General features: G+C 38.4%; 1 protein-coding gene across 1 annotated transcript; it reads left to right on the top strand.

Moving 5' to 3' along the window:
* Positions 1 to 871: 871 nt before the first annotated feature.
* Positions 872 to 15,041, top strand: LOC147227984 (glucose-6-phosphate isomerase-like). Its single transcript, XM_086158327.1, has 18 exons — positions 872 to 1,092; positions 1,867 to 1,957; positions 3,020 to 3,088; positions 9,864 to 9,983; positions 10,065 to 10,148; positions 10,326 to 10,472; positions 10,550 to 10,621; positions 10,708 to 10,752; positions 11,519 to 11,572; positions 11,958 to 12,018; positions 12,553 to 12,596; positions 12,986 to 13,138; positions 13,231 to 13,360; positions 13,721 to 13,797; positions 13,888 to 14,016; positions 14,162 to 14,237; positions 14,358 to 14,424; positions 14,567 to 15,041. Exons 1-18 carry the CDS (start codon positions 974 to 976, stop codon positions 14,688 to 14,690), a joined length of 1,662 nt encoding a protein of 553 aa, XP_086014453.1. The 5' UTR covers positions 872 to 973; the 3' UTR covers positions 14,691 to 15,041.
* The last annotated feature ends 1,276 nt before the right edge of the window (positions 15,042 to 16,317 follow it).

The following is a 16,317-nucleotide window of genomic DNA, read 5'->3' as shown; positions in this document are numbered from 1 at the left end:
GGTTACACCATTAATGGTTACACCATTAATAAAGGAAGTAACACGCTCTGATCCTGGCATGTGAGATTGAGTTTGGCTTGCTGTTGAGCTGTGTTAACATGCAGAAAACAAGCCACTCAAGCCTGCAATACAACCAACTGATCCTGCCCCATTCCAGGTACCCCCCCCCCCAGGATTCATTGCACCCCAAACCACATCCACAAAATTCCCAGCAACCCCAAAATCACGCAGAAACCAAGCATCTACATAACCCCCAACATCCGTGACTCACTAAAATATTGACAAAGTGTCTCGTTTTGATAATGATAATAATGGAAATTAAGATTCTGTTTATTTCAGGTAATGAAAGATACATTTTCAGATGAACAAATTAAATAGACCAGTAAAGAAACTACATTACGGTGTACAATACGGTACAATACGGTGTTATCGTGTCAAAACATGTATTTTCACATCAAGAATGCACGTATTTTATTGTAATTCTTAACATGTATTTATTTTAAGTATTTATGTTCAAGACGTTCATTCAAGACACAGAGAATAGGGTTAGATGGAGAAGGTTGATTCGCTGTGGCGACCTCTGAAGGGAAAAGCGGACAGGAGGAGAAAATGTTCGAGACGTTTATTCATATTGTGGCAAGATGAGGAAAGATAACATATTAGATAATATAATAAATAACATATATTGTGGCGGAATGAGGAGACGAAGGCAAGTTCAATCTCCATTCCTCAACTCCTTTGTCAAAACAGGGTGCATTGTACATTGCACCACAAAACAGCGGGGACGTAAATCCCTGCCGAGGGATAATGAGCTCCGCCTTTTGGAGCATACGACGCTGTGATAGGTATATGGGGTTGGACGTCGATTGCAGTTGTGCATGTTTGTAACGGTGGCCCGCCCATCCTCTTATATCCCTCACTGGCCGCCACACTACCAGGTAATTTCCTGTTAGGACATCGGAGGACCGAGGCAATGGCTCTCACCGAAGACCCTTACTACAGGAAGCTCAAGCAGTGGTACCAGACCAATGCCAGCAGCCTCTGCATGAGGGACATGTTCGAATCCGACACACAGAGGTTCCAGGCGTTCAGGTGGGAGCTGCGAGCTCGAGCATGGCAGTACGTTGCGCGGATGGAGGCAGGGATATAAAGGGGCTCTTGGTCATTAGCGTCTTAAAAGGTGCCGTCCTATAGTCGCATGTTTTCCTCGTGTGTTCGTCACTTGGTCGGCCCAGAGAAACAGCAGGTACGGAAGCGATACGGTTCGGAAGTGGAGTGGAATTACCCTCGGGCCGTTCATCCACTACGAAAGACTGCAGCTAACACTAGCTTTTCGCTTAATGTCTCACCAATCCAGTGGCTTACTATTTTTCTCGCCATGGTCGTGTCAACATTCGGTCGTCACACTGCAGCGTCAGTAGGTCAGCCGAAACCCGTGTAGACACCCTTGCAGTTGCATCCGCAACACATCGATTAACAGATCCCGGACTTGGATCTGACAAATTACTGGAAAAACTGTTAAATAAATGATCATGCTCAGATCCACTTAAATGTAATGCATCATTCTGTCCCAGGTTAAACTTTAAATGTTAATTTTACTGTAAATAAATAATGGCTTTAGCATTTATCATTTGTAATTGTTATAATCAATGTATAAAGCAGGAAGACAAGCCCGATTGTTTATTCTACTGTCAACTATCATGTTTGAATGAACCTTGATAAGTTTAAACGCTTCATTTAAACAATATTTGTCAACTGCATCATATTTTTCACAACACTTCAAATTAAAGCCCCACATCATCAGATACCTAGCCTTTATTATAGTGTCTCTGAAATTAAAAATATCACTTTGTTGACATTGGACAGCACAACTGTGAAGACAGATGATGGAGACATCCTCCTGGACTATTCTAAGAACCTCATTAACCAAGATGTCATGGACTTGCTGTTTGCTATGGTATTTCTCTTTTGCGCTCTCTTTCTCATTCACTCACTCACGCACACAAACACAGAAACACACATTCTAAAGCTGTAGTTTCTCAAGTTTCTCTACCATAAATACACTTATCGTTCACTCAAAACTAGTTGAATAGTGCAGATCTGTCATCAGATTGTACAAAATGCCCTTTCTACACCAATATAAATTAAAAATTTCATTTATTTTAGTTTCCATAATATCTGGAACACAAGTCACATTATCATCATTTCTCTTTTATAGTCTTGTGGAATCTTTAGCAATGTAATAGAAAACATCAACAGTCCCCTTTGAAACAGCTTTCTTCACGTTTGACCATATAAACTTTCTTTATCTTCAAATTAGTTTTTCCACCCGTTTGTCGAAAGAACAGCTCTACCTTGCACTCACTGAAGGAGCTATTTTTAACTAACAATCTCCTGGTTAAGTGATTTTCATTAGGGTCAGCAAGGTCAGCAAAATGTTTCTTATTTAGGTATCGAAGCTTTTTTGCAATAATGGACTCAAAAGGTATTATTTGAAACCTAACATACAGATGTTGGAATTGGGTTTGATGAATTGTTAAATAAACCACCATAGATAAGATATGTTACAGAACCACTTCGGGTGTGATTGTGGTAATGGCTAATGAACCCAATGTCAGACCCAATTTCTGCATTTTGTTCAATAAAATTGAATAAAAGTTTGACTCATATTGCTTTCATGACAATTCCTATTTTATTTTTAGGAAATATTTGGGTAATTCACAGTAAATTCTATGCTGCAATATTATTTTAATATTGCAGCATTTTTAGATTATTTGTTTCGTTGGATTTCTCTCTCCTGGACACATACATGGGATAAGACCTTGATATGTGGTTCAAATTTGTATGAAGGTAAAGGTTCAAGGATCCAGATAGTTTTCAAATCTCATTTTGAAAGAGGAATGGTGTGTCTTTGTCTTGCATCACAATGTGAGCACATTCTCTTACTATCACTTCCTCATGTTGTCACGGAAGGCAAATATATTCACACAAAGCAATGTTACATGTTCTTTTCTGACAGGCCCGGTCAAGAGGTTTAGAAGAGGCTCGAGAGCAGATGTTCTCTGGTGAGAAGATCAACTTCACTGAGGTGATGTTTCTTCACTTCGTCTGTCCCCTCCTAATATTTTTATGACCATGGTAAATGCAACATTACAAGACCAATATAACAAACATCGACATGTTGATAACATGTTCTTTTGGGTGTTGAGACGAAAACCTGCCTTCTTGGTTTTGACCAAGACTGAGATAGAGTTGTAGAGTTTATTAACTTTCAAATTTAGAATCCAAAGGTCTAGATTGCAATGGGGTAGCTGTTTGAAAAAATCTTTAAAAAACCCACCCCCTCCAAATAATGAAAGTCTGCTAAACCTGGGGGGTTAAAATACTCTAATAAATCTTTTGAAAAGATGACACGTCATTTTGTATAGGTCTCATCATATAAACATATACAAGAGCCTGTTTTTCCAAATTGAATATTTAATCAGTTATTTTTGGCTATAAAAATGAATGTAGCATGAGTGACAGGTGTAAATGTACTAGAATAAAGTGTAATTGCACACCCAGCACAGTAGATGGCAGTGGCGCTCTCATTGTCCGTTTGCGCAGAGTATTAGCTCTATGGTGTTGCTGCACCGAGTATGCGCGCCCACTTTACAGAGCGGGAGGTATGAAGTGTAACGAACAAACCCTCAAAAGAAACCATGAAAATTAGTTAAATGGGGATGAAAAGAAAGGCGGACAGAGACGGAAACAATGAGACTAACGAAAGTCAACCAAAAGCTGATACGAGGAAATATGTTGGAGGTTATGTAGCGCTTGGGTTCACTGTGAGGACAGCATGAAGCCAAATAAATGAAGGCGTCATTTAAAAGTCATTGCACCCCATTCGCGATGATAAGCCGCTTGAGTTTGCTCAGCGAAGACGTTACAATATTGCCAACAATCATCCCACTTTGTGAATGCTATTTCAGTAAACCAGCGAACATTGTTAGCATTATATAAGGAAGCGTACTAAATTGCTTAGTGCAAAAAAAAAGAAAAAAAGACAGCAGAGGAGCTGATACCGCCTGCAGTTGTAGACACGGTCTCTGTCATGCTGGATGACGCAAGTATTGCAAAGGTAAAAACAATCCCTCTGCCCAATGACACTGTCACCAGACGTATAAAGGACATTGCTAAAGATCTCCAAGAACAGCTGGTAGAGAAACTCCAAGACAAATGTTTTGCCGTACAATTTGATGACGCAACTGACAGCAGCGAAGACTGTTGATTACTTATGTACGATTTGACATGACTAACTCCCTGTGTGAGGACCTACTTTTTTGTAAATATGTCAGAGACAGAGCTACAACTGAAGAATTATTCAAAATACTTGACTGCTTCCTGACTGAGAATGGGAGTAAGTGGGAGAACTGCCTTGGTGTTTGCAGTGAAGGTGCACAAACCATGGCAAGGAAGAGAAAAGGACTTCAGGCACTCATCAAGACTGTCTCACCTAAAGCTGAGTGGACACACTGTTATACACAGAGAAGCACTTTGATGAAGGCACCTTTCCTCTGAACTAAGTGAGATTTTGACTGACATTGGTGTAGTCAATTTTATAAAGGCCAGACAACTAAAAAAAGTGTTCTATGCTATCCATGTCGAGATGGGAGATGAACATCAATCAAGCCTTGCTGTTTCACAGTGAAGCAAGGTGGCTTTCATGAGGAACAGACTTGTCCTGAGTTTTTAGCTCAGAGAGCAGATAAGAATGTAATTGGAGCAGGAGCACAAGAACGACGTCACAGAAAAATTTAGTGATGAGAGCTTCCTGGCAAAACTGGCCTTCCTGAGTGACATTTGGAAAGCTAAATGAACTAAATCTACAGCTTAAAGGAAAAGATAAACACCTCCCTCAGGTTACAGGCAAGATCAGCTCTTTCACTCGAAAGCTTGCAATGTGGGGCAGGCGACTTCATGAAGGAAACACAGGTTCATTTGAGAACCTGCAGGAATTTGTTGACACTACTAACTGATGACACCTCAGTGACGCCATATATCAAGCAGCATATTTTATCATTGATGGGATACTTTAAAAAGTACTTCCATGAAAACAGTTCCCAGTGTGACTGGGTGAGAGATCCTTTCAAAGCACCAGCTCCAACTGGTTCCAGCTTTGCAGAGGAGGACCAATTCATTGACATGACGACTGACTCCACATTGAGACTGCAATTCACATCACAGACACTGAGTGAATTCTGGCTAAGTGCAGAGAAGCAGTATCCACTCTTGGGGCAGAAGGGTATTGGCATTCTTCTTCCTTTTGCAACATCTTACCTTTGTGAGACTGGCTTCTCTACTGTTGCTCGCTGAAGACCAAGTGCAGGTCCCAGCTAAACATTGAATAGGAATTGAGAGTTGCAGTATGCTGCTTGAAATCCCGCTCTGAAAAGCTGTGCACTGCAAAATATGCTCATTGGAGCCATTAATCCTTACTTCCTTATTTTGATAAAAGAAAACAGTCAGCACAAATTGTTTTCTTCCTTTTTGTTTTGTACGTTAAAGTGTTTAATATATTTTTCTCCCGAGTTAATGTTGCTGATCGGTTTAAATTTATTATTATTTATTGGGTTAATTTTATTTCATTTTTCAGTATCAAATGTTTGCGGATGACATTGTGATCTGTAGTGAGAGCAGACAACAGGTAGAGGAAAATCTAGAGAGGTGGAGGTATGCTCTGGAAAGGAGAGGAATGAAAGTTAGTTGCAGCAAGACAGAATATATGTGTGTGAATGAGAGGAACTCGGGTGGAACGGTGGGGCTACTGGGAGTGGAGATCAAGAAGCTGGAGGATTTCAGGTACTTGGGGTCAACAGTCCAGAGCAACGGAGAGTGTAGAAAAGAGGTGAAGAGATGGGCTCTAGCAGGTTGGAATGGGTGGAGAATAGTGTCAGGGGTACTATGTGATAGAAGACTTTCAGCCAGAATAAAAGGAAAGGTGTACAAGTCAGTGGTGAGACCAGGGATGCTGTATGGCCGAGAAACTGTTACAATGACCAAAAGACAGCAGGCAGAACTAGAGGTTGCAGAGATGAAGTTGTTGAGGTTCGGGAGTATCCAGGATGGATTGGATCAGGAATGAGTCTATCAGAGGAACAGCACATGTTAGATGTTTTGGAGAGAAGGTCAAAGAAGCCAGGCTGAGATGGTTCGGTCATGTACAGCGGAGGGATAATGAATATATTGTTAGACAGATGCTGGCATTGGAGCTGCCCGGCAGGAGGTCTTGAGGAAGACCAAAGAGAAGATTTATGGACATAGTGAGAGGAGGTGAAGGTCGTTGGTGTGAGAGAGGAGGATACGGAGAATAGGGTTAGATGGAGAAAGTTAATTCGCTGTGGTGATCCCTGAAGGGAAAAGCCGCAAGAAGAAGAAGAAGAAGAAGAAGAAGAAGTATCAAATGGTTCAAGTCGGTCAAAAAAAGTTTATAGTTTAAGTAAGGATTTAATTTCTTTTTTATTTCAGGCAAATTTTTGCACTTTCAATTTTTTCTCTAAAAAAGCAATTGTAATAAAATTATTCTTTGTTGTAAGTTGATCTATATTTCTTTCTTTTTTTGTTTTCTTTAATGTCAATAAGGATAACATGTTAAGCAGGTGTATTTATAACAATTTTATTTGCAAATGATATATGCAAAATTATTTTTTCTTCCTGGAGGGGCATAACAGAAAATAATTGAGAAGCACTGACTTGAGGGGACCCTGTAAAAATGATTAGTTACATTTGATTTCCACATTTTGAATCTAAGTTTTTTTTTACCATTCCCATGTTTTTTGGGGGGAAATCTATGATCATAAGTGCATAGCAGACCAGGCCATGACCTCATGTAAAAGTATTTTGGTGACGTAATCGCTGAAATGAAAGAAAATTTTGTTGACTAATAATGGCCTACAGTATCGACATTTTCTAAGATGTTTTGTACACAGCACCATGCTGTAGCTGAATTATTTCACCAGGCTTGCTTAAATAATGAAGCAGAAAAAAAAAATCACAAAATGTTTTCAAATAATTTGAAATAGGTCCCTGTCAACTTCTGAGAGAGCACCCGAAGTTAAGCTTTTAACTTAGTTTACTTTGTCTACTTTTTCAACTTTAAAACAAAAACTGAAGATTGCTTTGAGTAGAAACGTATGGCTACATGTATATATTTCATGAAACCTTGGCTTCAAGATAAATTAATATTTCTTAAAATCTCAATTTTCAGTTGTCTTCAGCAAGTATCAAGCCCAAAGAACAATTCAAACACTGCTTTGTTTCAATGTCTTTTAGAACACCAATTACAAGAGAAATGCGATGTTTAATTTGTAAATAAAATCAAAATGCAATGATTTGCATAAAACTGCTTTTTATTTACAATAGAACAAAAAAATGAATCAGATGCTGAAACTGTGACGTATGGGAAGTAAGGATCCAAGTTTCTGGAGTTTTAGGAAAGGTGTATTGCTCCATATTTATCTGATGCAGGATACTAGCTGTTCAACAGTTTAGGGACTTCATTGCAGGATATTCCAGTTTGGACCTTCATCTTTGTCCCTTTCCCACAGAGATTCTTAGGTTAGACAGGAATCTCCAAGGACCATGATGTTTGCAGATGACATTGTGATCGGTAGTGAGAGCAGGAAACAGGTTGAGGAAAATCCAGAGAGGTGGAGGTATGCGCTGGAAAGGAAAGAAATAAAAGTTGGTTGCAGCAAGAGGATATGTGTGTGAAAGACAGGAACTCAGGTGAAATGGTGAGGCTACAGGGAGTGCAGATTAAGAATTTGGAGGATTTCAGGTGCTTGGGGTCAATCAAGAGCAACGGAAAGTGTGGAAAAGAGGTGACGAGACGGGTTCTGGCAGGTTGGAAGGGGTGGAGGGAAGTGTCAGGGGTACTATGCGATATAAGACAATCAGCCAGAATGAAAGGAAATGTGCACAAGACAGTGGTGAGACCAGCGATGTATGGCCTAAAAACAGTTAGAATGAAAAAAAGATAGGAGGCAGAGCTAGAGGTCGCAGAGATAAAGATGCTGTGGTTCTTTGGGAGTCATCAGGATGGATAGGATCAGGAATGAGTCTATTTGGAGAGAAGCTCAAAGAAGCCAGACTGAGATGGTTCGGTCCTTTACAGAGGAGGGATAGTGAAAATACTGATAGACGGATGCTGGAATTGGAGCTGCCAGGCAGGAGGTCTTGAGGAAGACCAAAGAGAAGATTTATGGACTCAGTGAGAGAGGATATGAGGGTTTTTGGTGTGAGAGAGGATACAGAGAATAGGGTTAGACGGAGAAGATTGATTCGCAATGGCGACACCCCTGAAGAGAAAAGCCGAAAGGAGAAGTAAAATGTCTCTAATATGTTGTTTTGGTTCTACAGGAAGGTAAAATAGGGGTATACTAAATTTGCAAATTGTTACATTCTATTCTGATTTTATGTTTAACGTAAGTCATTATCGTTATGCAACTTTTTTGGAATTGGGGTTATATTAATAGGTCTATGAACACAAGCATGTAATTATGCCGCACTTTGTGACAACAAGACAGAAGCAGCTTTCCATTAAAATAACAAATAGTTCTCCTGTCTTGCATATGAAAATAAGTTGATTTGTAGGGTGGATTATATTAAGTGAAAAAGAAATATTCCAAATATCATATTTATAGGCGTGCAGACATCTCCTCTTGATTAGAGACTTGCAGTTAAAATAACTTTTCTGTCAGGAGTTTCTATCAGCTTTAGATGTCAATGATGACTTAGGTTACTTGTCAAGTGGATGGTGAGTATTCATTGCTTGTCTTTATCAATTTGTTTTTTAGAGAAACTTAAAAATGATTAAAATTAAATGAATTAAATGAATTTAGCATAATATGCACCATCAGAAAAAACTGTGATTTTGTCAGCTATATCCTGCTAAATATCTGCTTTTATTCACTCCACCAGTAAGGAATAAAGAGAAATGCATTTTTGGGGGTGAGATATATTTATTTAATCAGCGTGAAATTAATGCTTAGAAATGACAATGTAAGATAGATGTCCTCATTGAGCTAAGTGTTGACATAGAGAATGATAGCATTACATTTTCTTGGATTTAAAAATTTTGCTTTCACCTTCACTTTTGAACAAAAACAAATTTCATCAGGTTGAAAAAGATAAGACACCATGGCAGAATAGTGTTACACAATGTGTGTGTGTGTCACACTGTTTGGATGTAAGTTTAAAAGGATGGGAATTATTAAATACATGAAAAAGAACCAATGAAGGATTGTAATTTCTGTGATTTACAGAACTCTATCTTTGTAAAGGTTGTTGATACAGTTTTTTTAATTTCTTTGACTCAACTAATGACTCCATAACAGTCCACCCAAATATACTGACTCAGCAAGAGAACAGTTTAGGGAGTAGGAACAGTATGACTGAAAGGCAGACCTGAGGCTTGTGGTATTTCAATAATCTTTTAATACATACATTCTTATTACAAACTTATTTCCATAAATGTTATGAATGTTTCCAGTCCAAACCTCTGTGCTATTGAATCTGTATAATCACATTGTAGCCTGTGTAGCCGCTTTAAGTTTTTTTTAAATGATTTTTACTAGATCAGATTTAAGAAAATGTCAAGATGTCAAATTTGTGTCAGCATCTTTGTGTTGGCCCAGTGAGTGGCTTCTGTGTATGAACACACAAAAACACCATTTATTTTAAACAGTTTTTAGCGTCAATATTGTTTTTTGTCGTTGTTTATTCATCATCATATCGGGTGGTTTAACATTGAGGCATTAAATAAAAATTTGTATCTGTGTTTTTCTGACTGTGTGTGTGTGTTCTTGCATGCATGGTTTCAGGATCGTGCAGTACTCCATGTGGCTCTGAGGAACCAATCCAATAAGCCGATCATGGTGGATGGTAAAGATGTAATGCCAGAGGTCAACCGTGTTTTGGGCAAGATTGAAGACTTCTCTCATGTGTGTGTCCTGTCAATGTAAAGAAGGTACTCTGCACCGGCTTTGTGAGAGGGTCTGACCTTTGACGCGTGTGTTCTACAGAAAGTACGGAGTGGTGAGTGGAAGGGCTTCAGTGGGAAGAGCATCAAAGATGTGGTAAACATTGGCATTGGAGGCTCTGACTTGGTGAGTCAGACATATGGGGTGTGCCAATGTTATCAGTGTGTCAGTGATGAGTCAACATCCCATTGACTTTGATGTTAGTAATGTTACCGTTTGCTGGTTGCTGAAGTGCTAAGTCATCATTGGTTCCGAATTTAAGAACAAATATGGTCCCAAGCGTTGTCTTCTTGTGGTCCCCAGGGGCCCTTGATGGTGACTGAAGCCCTGAAGCAGTACTCAGCCGATGGTCCCAATGTATGGTTTGTGTCTAACATTGACGGCACCCACTTGGCCAAGACACTGGCCCAGGTTGCTGCAGAAACAACCCTCTTCATCATTGCCTCCAAGGTATTGTGCAATTGGTCAGTTTCTGTGTTGTGTCATGGTGCTGTTCGTCTGTATTTCATGATAAGCTCGTTCCTTAGACCTTCACAACCCAGGAGACCATTACCAATGCTGAGTCTGCCCGTGACTGGTTCCTCCAGGTTTCCAAGGATGTGAGTGGCCTGTCAGTCTTAGTACATCACATAAAAGCTTAAATGTCATCAGCCTGAGTTCCATTATATCTCTTTCTCATCTTCAGAAATCAGCAGTGGCCAAACACTTTGTGGCGCTTTCCACCAATACTGTAAGTCTCTCTCTGCATTGTGTGTATCTTGGCAGTCAACATGTAACAGGTCATAAATTCAAATCTATTAAAGCAAGGATTATTACAATCCTGCTTTCCAGAAGCAAAAAAACCCAAATTGTCAATAATTGGTATCACAAGTGAAGTAATAGGCTATAAGATTAACGATGTTCTCAGTCTAGCTTTGACTATATTCACATCAGAGTACTAGAACTTTACCAGTTGACTACAGTAGTCAGAGACACTGCGACGCAGGCATTTCAGTGAAGACATTTTCTGTATCATCTTGAAAAATTTAGGATTATTGAAAATCATTCAGATAGAAAAACAGAAATGCCAGGCAAAGTCAAAATGGCAGGAAAAAGTATACATTATGTGAACAATTTGTGAAAGATTAAATGACTTATCAATAATACTTATGAATAAAAAGGATCATAATAACAAGAGAGAAGTTTTTCAAACTATTACATGTTAGATTAGATGTAATGCTCTCAGTGATAAAAGATCAGGGAATGAGGACAAAAATAAAACACTTGGTGCTTTTAAAGCTGAAATAAATTAGTGAACATTCAAAATCTAATCTGTGTAAAACAAAAATATATAAACAAACAAAATATATATTGCCTCATCATCCATTTTTAGGTCAAATCTCTTATGGGTAGGTGAACTAAAGAAATATTTTCAAGGTTTTGCCTAAGTTAATTTCTTGATAGTTTATAAATGTAAGAAGGAATTTTGTAACCAGTTAATCATGGTCTCTCTACAGAACAAAGTTAAGGACTTTGGCATCGACCCAGCCAACATGTTCGAATTTTGGGATGTAAGTTTTATAACCGTACCCGTTGTGTAGAATTTAAGGGCTACATCCTATACCCAGGCTGTCAGTCAGCTGATATATTTGCCAGCAAAGTTAAATGTATCTAGATTAGTTTTCATCTGGAAACTACTTTTGAAAAGGACATGTAAGATTTAAAGATTTAAAATAGAGATGGTCAAGAACAATTCCATACCCTCAACTGCATGTTGCTGAAGCACTTTTTCACTTCTATTTCCTTGGACAAGAATATTTACAGATATATTATACCTGGAACAAGATGTGGTATATGTGGCCCAAGTCGTTATTTCCTACTTGTCGGTTTAATTTTAAAATGCTAAAAAATGCTTTGCTGTCCTGATTACCTGAGAAAATGTGATGTCGTTCCCAGTGGGTCGGGGGGCGTTACTCATTGTGGTCAGCCATTGGTTTGTCCATTGCTCTACACATTGGTATGTCAGCCCATATATCTGATATTACGTTGACTGCTGATTGATTGTTTGACCAATCTGAACTACCACTTTTATTGTATCCAATAATATTAATCGAATGAACATGGAAGGAAAATTGAATTAGGGAACTTGCTTTAATTGACTTTCAAACTTAATTGCACTTATTAAAGATCTATTAATAATAAGAATGCAATCCACCAGTGTTTCAAAATGAATGAAAAAGGGATTCACAAACTTAACACTTTGTTTTTTCTCTCAATTTAAAACCACAAGATGAATTTGTTTGATCAACGTGTTAACTTCTGAAATCCTATATCCTATTCTATATTCTATATCATATCCAGGAAATCTGTGAATAAGTAAGTCATAATGGGTTATTATTATACGTGTTGATGTGTTCACTCGATAGTTTATCGGTAGCACAACAAATGAAAAAAAAATCCCTCTCCAAATTTTAACCAATTTTATTCCTGATTTTATTGCCCTTTAGATAGCGTATCCAATGATGATTTGGTCTTTTTTTGTTTTTCTTAGGCTATGAAAACTTCAAGCAGCTCCTTGCTGGAGCTCATTGGATGGTAACCTGTCAATCATCTTTCTTTACAGCCTTTTTTTATTTTTAAATGTTAAATTGTTGATAGCATCTCTGGCGGATATTTTAATATAGCATTTGTGTAATTGATCAACGTACAAATCCAGTACTAGTTTGTTAACTAAAATATTCAAATGTGGAAGCAGAACAAAGATGTTCATCTATTTGGACATAAACCTCAATAAACACCTTTTTGAAGGTTTGATTCTTCAAATTAATATTGTAAATACTAAGTATTACTTTTGTTAGAGATTTAAGTAAATAAGTGTTTAGTTATTCAAGAATTAATGGGATACTGTTTGATTTTTAAGATCAAAACATGGTGTGCTATTTTTATCATCGGACACACTTTTAAAATGTTTTCTGTCATTGCAGGACAACCACTTCCGCTTAGCTCCCTTGGACCAAAACTTACCGGTCTTACTTGCCCTGTTGGGTGTCTGGTACATCAACTTCTTTCAGGCTGAAACGCATGCCTTACTACCATATGACCAATACATGCACCGTTTTGCCGCCTACTTCCAGCAGGTGAGCCAGAAGGCTATTTTACCACCAGATTTGCACAAATGAAAAAAATGGCAATAACATAACCATGCAAGGGTATGTGCAAATTTTATTAGGGTGACATGGAGTCCAATGGGAAGTCAATTGCTAAAGATGGTCGCCGTGTAACGTACCATACAGCACCAATTGTGTGGGGGGAGCCAGGAACCAATGGACAACATGCCTTCTACCAACTGATTCACCAAGGTGAGGTCTGTTGCTGGCTCGTGCCAGAGCCAAACTTGATGCTATTTACATTTTTTCCTGCTTGCAGAACCAATTACTTATTTTAAAAAAAATTAAATTCCACTAACTTATTTTGTAAAATAATAAGATGGAAAACCTGCCATCTCTGCAGCATGTTCACTGATAGTCAGTGAATTCATAGTGGTTTAGCTCAAAAGTTTTACACCACAAGTTATATTGCTTTTCACGGTTTGGCCTTTTTCCCGACGGAAGAAGAAGTCAATTGAAATGTACTCTGGGAATCTTTATACAGTTAGTTTTGTCTGTCATGCTGCTTTACCATAAGGTTAGTGATCATCTGAAATTGACTCATTCCTGAAGGGACCCGCTTGATTCCTGCGGACTTCCTAATTCCTGCTCAGTCCCAGCATCCAATTAGAGACCATCTTCATCATAAGGTAATAAACTCACACAGATCTAAGGATTCTAACTTGTGAAGGTAATGGCTTTTTAATCAGTAAGGTGTGTAATTGTATTTTTGGGCTCAGATCCTTGTTGCAAACTTCCTTGCCCAGACTGAGGCTTTGATGAGGGGGAAAACCCCTGGGGAGGCTCGCAGAGAGCTGGAGGCTAAAGGTCTTGAAGGTCCTGCTCTGGAAGCACTACTACCACACAAAGTGAGGATGCCAGCCATGTGTCTGTTCCCATCACTTCTTCCAGAGCTTAAAAAACAAAACAGGACAAAGTCAGCCAATCTTTCTGAAGGTTGTGTGGATGCTCTGGATGTTTTCTTCAGCTTCTACCTGCGACTTCTTTTCCCAGGTGTTTGAAGGGAACAAGCCGAGTAATTCCATTGTGTTCAGGAAGTTAACCCCCTACACACTTGGAGCTCTAATCGGTGAGTCTTGAATCTGTCAGCCTTCATACTTTAAGAGCAACATTTGAATTGCATCTGAATTAAGCATTAGATAACGTAGTTTGGGCATTTAAAGATGCAGGAATATTGTTCTTCTCTTAGCGATGTATGAGCACAAGATCTTTGTCCAGGGCATCATATGGGATATCAACAGCTACGATCAGTGGGGGTGAGTTCAGTTGCTAGCACCTGCAAGTAACTTAGTTCGTCCTTCAGATAAAGAATAGATATGAATGCACCAACAGATCCAAATTTAAACTTTTAAGATGAAAATACATGCTGTCAATATTCATTTGACTTTATCTCCCCAGGGTGGAACTGGGTAAGCAACTTGCAAAGAAGATTGAACCTGAGCTAAAGGATGATGTAGCAGTCACAACCCATGACTCATCTACCAATGGCCTTATTAACTTCTTGAAAAAGAACTTCGCCTGAAACACCGGGAGGTCTTTATTCAGTTTTTCCTTAATCATGATGCAGCAGCCAATCATTTCTCCACCTTTTAGCATCCCCTCATAGTTCTTCCTTGCTGGTACGAAAACAAATTGTGTTAGTTTTGACCAAATTACATCTTTGTATTAGTAATGTGGCTTCGTAATATATTGTGTGAGTCTCTTAAATATAAGTCAAGTTTGGCTCTGTCACTTTTCTTTACTTAATACTTAAATATTGTCATAGCCTATGAATATTGCCAAGTCCAAAGAATGAACATTTTAAATTAAGGCAGTAAACAGTAAAGAAATGTATCATTTTTAAATGTCCGAACAATAAAATCCCCCCAAAATATTTTTCTCTTCGGGGCCATATAGCTTATATTAATTGGGAGCACAAACATCTTTGGCAAGCCATGGTCAAAAGTCAGGCACCCAGTTTGCCAAGTGAAGAAGCAAATGGATAGATCAAACCACAAATCAAGATAGAAAACCATGAAAAAGTTACTCTTCAATTAACATGATTTTGGACTGCTGGAGGAAGGTAAAGACCCCTACATAAGGAACCCAATTCTTGTTGAAATCTTCTTGTTGTAGCAACTGCACTGATCTGAAGATCTGCAGAGGATTCCGACAAGAATTCACCATGACTTGCATGACTGAGAACCTCCACAGATAGGAGCATACATTTCACACTCTCTGTATCAGTAATAAGGACTTTTTACATTTCTATACCTAAACCTGGGGAACAAAGTTAAGAACTGTATATTCTAGACGTAGGACATCAATTTACCAGAAAATGCAAACCCAGACTCCAGGTCTGGTTGCAGGTTTGTATTTCCCCCCAAAATTATTAGTTTCAAGGATATCATCTTTGCACAGTATTGTCATTAACAGTGATAAATTATGATTTGTGATTTAAAAGGGTGAATCTATCTTTTAAATTTTAACTGAATAATTTTTATTTTAAAACCAAATCTGTCATTATATCATCCGAATGTCCGAAGTGGTGTGCACTGTTCTACTCTAGCCTCACATGGAGCACCATTTGTGCTGCAGTGGACGAGGCTAGAATTAATTAATTTGTCTTCTTCTTCTTGAAGAAGAATTTGTAATTACTAATAATTATAAATGATGATTATTAGTTATTAATCAATTTTATCAAAATATCATTAACTACATCAAAATACTGACCTTCATATGGGGCACCATCAGCAAAGCTGGAAAATAATAACTAACTGGTTAAATACAGTGTCAAGAATAGGTATTTATCTAAAATTGTCAATATTCAACAATAATATTTTGATGAAGAAGGTGTAAATTTGAGCACTGACACTGTCACACAGTCTTGTCACAATAAGCGCACACAAAATACAGTTAAACTTCCTTTTTAAGATATAACAAAGTTAATTCAACAACCTAAAATGTGTGTGTGTGCGTGTGTTAAAGGACTGCAAAAATGGTGGCCTTAGTGAAAAACTATTACCGGTAAAAGGTGGCAGTTGGCGTCAAAAGGCTACCACCTGCGACCATGTGATCGTGGCCGGAAGGCACAACAAAATTAATTGGATGCCGATAAATAATGTCCTACGTAAATGTACGTGGATGTATGTTCGAAAGGAAGAAAGGAA

This window comes from Fistularia commersonii, chromosome 13, assembly GCF_037954325.1.
Source record: "Fistularia commersonii isolate RoL2024-O1a breed Wild chromosome 13, RoL_Fcom_v1.0, whole genome shotgun sequence".
NCBI classification, from domain to species: Eukaryota; Metazoa; Chordata; class Actinopteri; order Syngnathiformes; family Fistulariidae; genus Fistularia; species Fistularia commersonii.
This window is presented reverse-complemented; position numbering and strand designations above follow the sequence as displayed.

Excerpts from the sequence above, each read along its gene's own strand:
- LOC147227984 (XM_086158327.1), top strand. The coding sequence starts at position 974 with ATGGCTCTCACCGAAGACCCTTACTACAGGAAGCTCAAGCAGTGGTAC. Across the intron at positions 11,573-11,957 it reads ACATGTTCGAATTTTGGGAT|TGGGTCGGGGGGCGTTACTC; the intron begins GTAAGTTTTATA and ends TGTCGTTCCCAG. Across the intron at positions 14,017-14,161 it reads AAGCACTACTACCACACAAA|GTGTTTGAAGGGAACAAGCC; the intron begins GTGAGGATGCCA and ends TTCTTTTCCCAG.